This window comes from Barbus barbus, assembly GCF_936440315.1.
Source record: "Barbus barbus genome assembly, chromosome: 20".
Lineage (NCBI taxonomy): Eukaryota > Metazoa > Chordata > Actinopteri > Cypriniformes > Cyprinidae > Barbus > Barbus barbus.
Genome location: NC_136748.1, coordinates 1,954,356 through 1,960,963, shown reverse-complemented (window position 1 = coordinate 1,960,963; position 6,608 = coordinate 1,954,356). Strand labels below are relative to the sequence as shown.

Below are 6,608 nucleotides of genomic sequence, written 5' to 3'. Positions count from 1 at the left end.
TAGATCAGCTTTGCTCATCTGCAAACCGTGCAAACAAGTGCGCGCAAAATCACGGATGATTCATTTTCAGCTCAAAGTGGAGTCTGGGGTGTGTGATATACAGTATATCTTCTGCAATAATAGGGTAAGTGTTGTTGTAATGATGTGTGATCTGACATTATCAAGCAGGCTATATCATCAAATCACACACTGAGTGCACGCACTTGATTATTAATGTATTAAACAATTCCAGGCATTCTAAATTGTAGACGGCAAAAATGCTTCTGTATGCATTTTATATTTCTATAATATAGTTAACTTCTAAATTTTGCACATATCACCTGGACTATATCTATATCACACAAAGAGTACCGTTTTTCTGCAGATGAACACATTTAATAATCATTTCATACAAGGCCAGTAAGCAATAAGTGACTTACATTTTAGACTTATTGCTTGTTTTTGCTAAATTTTGCCAAAGAAAATAGTTCCAAACAAAGATCACAGCACTGTTTTGCGTCTCTGAGCAATGGACGGTGTACTTATTGAATGAATCTGCTTTTTGAATGAATCGGTTGAATAAATGATTCAGTGATTCACTCATTAACACAGTCAAATGCTCTGTTCCTGGATGAATCAGCCGTTTGAATGAATGGGTTGAATAAATGATTCAGTGATTCACTCATTAACACAGTCAAATGCTCTGTTCCTGGATGAATCAGCCGTTTGAATGAATCGGTTGAATCTCAATGACTCACTCAATGGTCACTTGCTGTCACCTACTAGCGGTTTTAATTTCACATTTTGACAAATGTTTTCATGTTTTAAATTATTTCAAATATCAGTATTCAATGTTTTATGTTAAAAACACAACATTAGGCCTATTTATGCATCTGTAACTGCAGTTTAAATGCATCCATGTCCCCTGTGAGATACATTAAACTGTGTAAATAAATACATCTTTATGCTATTTATATATGATACAGATTCCAGAAATGTTTTCTTATGTTGGAATGAAAGACACTAAGAACCGGATGAAGTGCTTCTTATTCTTACACAAAAATACAAAATGGAAGAAAGAGTTAAAACTGAATACAATCTTGCTACTAAAGCTGTATGAATATATATATATATATTTATTTGCTTCTTTTCCATTTTGCATTTAATTGTACTTTTACTTTCAATACTTAAGTACATTTAAGATTTTTAAAAATACTTTTCGTACTTAAGTACAATAAATATCATATACTTTAAGACTTTTATTTATGTAATATTCTAAAGGAAGACTTCAACTTCTTCTAAAGTAATTTTTTGGTAAGATACCTGTACTTTTACTTGAGTATGGCTTTCGGGTACTTTATACACCACTACACACACACACACACACACACACACACACACACACACACAGGATGCCTTCTTCTGCTTTTAAAGGTTCATCCAAGGAGTTTACAAATTTGACTAAGTTTACAGTTTATTTAATGCTATACTATGAGAAACAGTAATCATCTGATCAACTATTTATCATGTCTCTTCCCTTTCTCCCTCAAACACACACACACACATACACAGGATGTAATAAATATATAGGCCTATAGTTTTAGGATTCATCAGTGTGGATTATAGTTTTATTATATTAATAAATTACACTTTTCAGAAGTTTTTAATGTGTCAACTCTCACTCTTTCCTACCTATTATTATATGGCTTTAGAGCTTTTATGGAATAGGAGCTGGTATACATATTCAAGCGCGTGCAAAGATGGGTAGTATTTTGATCGTATGTAGTGGGCCGGTCTGGGCCAAAATACCAGGGCTGATTTTTTGTCCCAGTCCAGCCCTGGTACAGCCTAATACTCTATATTTAATGAATAACAGCTCTTCTATATTAATATGTTGGGTTGAGCAGGAGCTAATGATTGACAGCAGATCACGTGCTAGAGTTTCTCTCTCGTGTGATGATGATGATGATGATGATGATGATGTGCAGTCTAAAGCTCACGCGCATGAATCAGTGATAGAAGTGATTGAGTTGTTTCCTGGAGGGATGTGTGATTCTGTCTTCACCTTTGCTCTGAACTTTTATTCTCGCTGGAAACGGAGTCAGTCCGGATGTTTAAAGACTGAAGCGATCTTAGGAACTTCTTCTGCGTCTGGAATATTTCCTTCATTACAACAGAAGGACGCGATTCTGGATTCATGAAGCAGGATTGACATGGCGTTATTTTACTGCTGAATGTCGAGAGCGCATTCTTGTAGCGCGAAAGTAGATTAATTTAATGCGCGAGCATGAATCTAATCATATTTAGTCATATCAAATGTATATTAGAAATGGCTAGGAATCGGGTGCTTGGATGATTTGTAAAAAAATTAAAAACCTAGTTTGTCTAATCGCTTGGTCAAACCCCTCTGAGTGATTTATCTAAACAAACAAACAAAAAAGTATATGATTCGTAAAGTTCATGTGGCCATACATTATTGTGTACTTGGGATGAAATATATATGAAGATGAATTATTTTCGCACCTGAATTAAACGTTGTCAGAAGTTATCATTGTGCACTTTTAAAAAATATCTTGAAACAGATTTCTTCATTAGGGCCTTTCCTTGATTTCTTTTATTGTTGCATTGTTTTAACACACTGGTTATTGTAGGCTACTTTGTTTTACTGTATATCTTTTATGTTTGTATTTTGTTGTTTTGAAATATTTTGACAATTAAAGAAAGATGTTTAATTTCTTTCCAGTTTAATAATATTTAGCAATGTTAATTAAATGTATATTTGAAATGTCTAGAAATGAAGTGCTTGGCTGATTTGTGCATCTAAATAACCTCTGTCCAGGTTGGTCAAACCCCTCGATTTATCTACAAACAGCCCATGGCTCTAAAGACTTCATATAAAAGCTCAATGTTATGTCATGTTATGTCAGATATCTCATCTGAATTTAAAATCATTGCAATAAATTCTCAGTTTTTGGCAATAATAACAATTCCTATCAAACAACATCAAATGCAAAAATAGTTGTAAACGATGATATTATAACTCTAAATGCTCTGATAGAATCGCTGTTTGGACATTTATTGGGAGTTTTTTATTTATTTATCTATTTATTTTTTTAAATCCAGTGTTTGTTTTCAGTTCTGATTTTAGTTAGATTTTCTTTTCATGAAAACTCCCTTCATATTAGCAACACATTCAATAGCACTCTCCTGTAAAACAGTGCAGTTATAGGACAGTTATAGGTAATGATACTGTCTGCAAATGCATTAAACCCAAAGAATATAATGTAGTGATGTTATCACAAATATGATCAATTCATTATAGTGTTAGATTTGGTCTCCATATCTCAAGTAGGCTATTTAGGGAATAGTGCATCTGACCCTAGTTCTATCTTAAATCAGAAGATATATATATTTATTTATTTATTTATTTCAACCCAAGTACACAATACATGTATGGCCACATGAACTTTAAGAACAATATACTTTTTTTGTTTGTTTGTTTGTTTAGATAAATCACTCTTAACTTTTAATTGTATAAATCATCCAAGCACCCGATTCCTAGCCATTTCTAATATACATTTGATATGACTAAATATTATTAAATTGTAGAGGAATTCCAGGATCAGTTAGTTCCCTCTTCATGTAGGCCTAGTATTTTCATCGGGTCAGTCGTAGAAAAATCTGATTGGTTGATAACTTTTTGCCGTTTAATCCAGGTGTGAAAATAATTCATATTTAGCGCAAGAGCACGGAGAGATGTGCGCGTGCACAGGACAGAGTTTGAGCGCGCACACGCACACTTGAGCGAGAGGAGAGACAGTATTAAGTGCGCGCACTCTCTCTGCGCGAGAGCAGCGTATATCCGAGAGCGCGCGTCCGGTTTTGTGCGAGAGCAAAGGAAATCCGCGTGCGAGCGCATTATATTAATCTACTGCGCTCTCGACATTTGGCAGGAAAATAACACCATAGGATTTACTGAAGGTAGAACTCGCAGCGCAAAATGTGCGAAAAAAGCGACAACCACTTTGGAAAAGACGTTCTTCAGACAGAACAGCCAAAAAACACAGATGGAAACTTTGATCACGTTGAAATCTCCGAATGCAGAGACACGAACACTCGTTTATACCGGAGGCGATGGCTCATTCTGTGTCTCTTTAGCTCTTATTCGCTGTGCAACGCGTTCCAGTGGATCCAGTACGGAATCATCAACAACATCTTCATGAAATTCTACAGCGTCTCTTCATTCGCCATCGACTGGCTGTCAATGATCTACATGCTGACTTACATCCCCTTCATATTTCCAGTGGCATGGCTGTTGGAGAGGAAGGGGCTGCGGGTGATCGCTCTGTTCGCAGCCTCGATCAACTGCGTGGGAACGTGGATCAAAGTGGCCAGCGTTCAGCCCAGCCTCTTCTGGGTCACTATGCTCGGACAGTTCGCCTGCTCCTTTGCGCAGGTGTTCATTTTGGGAATGCCGTCTCAGGTGGCGTCCGTGTGGTTCGGATCTGATGAAGTGTCCACCGCCTGCGCCATCGGCGTGTTTGGAAACCAGGTGCGTAAAAGCGCGCGGAGCGCATCTCCACACTCAGCTCGTGAAAACAGACTGCCTTCATTTAAGTTACATTATTCAGCTGGACTAGATCACTCCAAAAGCTCAGGTTTTCCTCGAATATGTCTGTGCAGTCCTTTATTTTTACTGTTTTTTGTTTTACTTAGAAACTAGCAAAGGTCGATGCAGTCAGGGGTTTTGTTGATGGAAATGGGAGCGTGAATAAAATTTCAACATATGACACATTATCCAGCAAGTTGTGGAAAGCAGGTTGCAGTTCGGCTTAAATGTGGGTTAAACTTAACATTGTAGCGATATTCATTAGTTAGGTTAAAATACGTTTCAACAGCGTTTTTATTCCAGCAACCAGAAAGTTAGTTTACAAGTTTGACACACTAAATAGAAAAAAAGAGAAAAGTGATTAAATAATAATTTGTCTATATAGGGCGCAACAGCCTATGCAGCAGGCCCTATAGCAAACCAGTGACCATCTTTATGAAACTATAATATGATTGCTTGGCCATAAATGACTGTACTTGACAGTTTGAGTTTAGATGTACAGTGCAGTATGTAAGGGACCATTCACACAGAACGTCTTTTTTGCGTGTAAAGCGGGACAGATGCGTTTTTAACAGTTGCACTTTTATTAATGTGAGCTCCTTCTTTACAGCGCATGTTTACGCACAAAAAAAAAGACAAAAGAAAAAAATAAATGTAATTAGTATACACCCCATGATTCATATAACTAACCCTGATAAAGTCATACAAAATTACTGTAAATATAGTAACAATGATGTTGGGGAAACAGTATTATCCATATTGTGGTGCTTTGAGGTTGAGACCAGATAAGATGGATATCAATGCATGTGATCTCTCCACTCATCTGACCTGAAGGACTGCCGCCCAGAAATACTCTACTCGAAGATATACTTTAAGACAATTTACCTTTCCAAATGAACACAAGGACATTTTAATATTATAATGTTATAGTTATTATTAGATTTGGTTTGCTCTGTTATTGTTTCTCACTTTTTGAACTGCTGTGTGATCACTTTGACTAATACCAAGTACATTAATCATGATTTATTTTCTCAGGCTCTGTATTACAGGATGGTCTGTTCTGATTTTAGAGGGGTTTGGGCCGTCCAGTTAAACCAGACTGGTCATCAAACTAGCTTAGACCAGTTTAAGTGGGTCTTTCAGCAGGGTTGTGATCTTCCATTATTATAACAAATACCTGCAGAGGGCGCCAACGGCCTGGTGATGCTTCACTTTACAGCGTGATTCAATGACGTTTAAATCCATTTAATTGTAATATTTGGAGAAACTCAAAGCGACTTTTATTTTGAAATATGAAATAATAGAAATATGTTGATCTAGAAATACTCCTGTGTTTGCATAGGTTTAAAAAATATTTACATTTGATTACACGTACTGTTTTCCCAGATGAACGCTAAGCATCCCAAATTCACAGCATTTGTAGCGGAAGACTTTGTCGACCGTGATGCTCCACGCTTGTAAATGATAACAGTGCAACACAAAGTGCATCATGACTTTTTATGTGCTCCCAAACGAAACCCAAACAAACAAAGGTTTTACCACAAACTCAACTTTTTACTGATAACCCCCCCAACAGTAATATCGTGAGATCTCGTGCGTTCCCAAAAGCCGAGTGAAATGGCTCTGTATTTAACATGCGCTGCATGTTTTTATCGAAAACAAAAATGAAAACTAATTTCATATATACTGCCTTTTAAACATTCAAGTAGGCTACTTTTCAAGTTGACTACATTATCATAAATATGACTGTTTTCAAGGTTTTCCAGGACTTTTTTTTTTCCAAAAAGTCAAATTCAAGTACTTCAAGCACTTTAAGCACCTTGTGCGAACCCTGTAACAAATCCAAATAATAACATATTCATAAAACATAAACTAGCAATGAAATTTCAAAGACTAGAGGGCGGGGCCTGGACGAGAGAAGAGCACAGGGCACACAGGACAAAGAATAAATTATTTCTTAAAAAAAAGTAGTAAATACAAATTGATACTACTATGTAATATTTTTTTTTTTTTTTAAGTA

General features: G+C 36.2%; 1 protein-coding gene across 1 annotated transcript in view; it reads left to right on the top strand.

Annotated features, from left to right (window-relative positions):
* Window positions 1-3,824: 3,824 nt before the first annotated feature.
* The window catches only part of LOC306886099 (choline/ethanolamine transporter flvcr2a), a 38,221-nt gene continuing 35,437 nt past the window's right edge, over window positions 3,825-6,608 (top strand). The window contains exon 1 of the mRNA XM_079442980.1: window positions 3,825-4,531. Within this exon, the coding sequence (XP_079299106.1) occupies window positions 3,980-4,531 (552 nt within the window). The 5' untranslated portion in view covers window positions 3,825-3,979. The remainder of the gene's footprint in view (window positions 4,532-6,608) is intronic.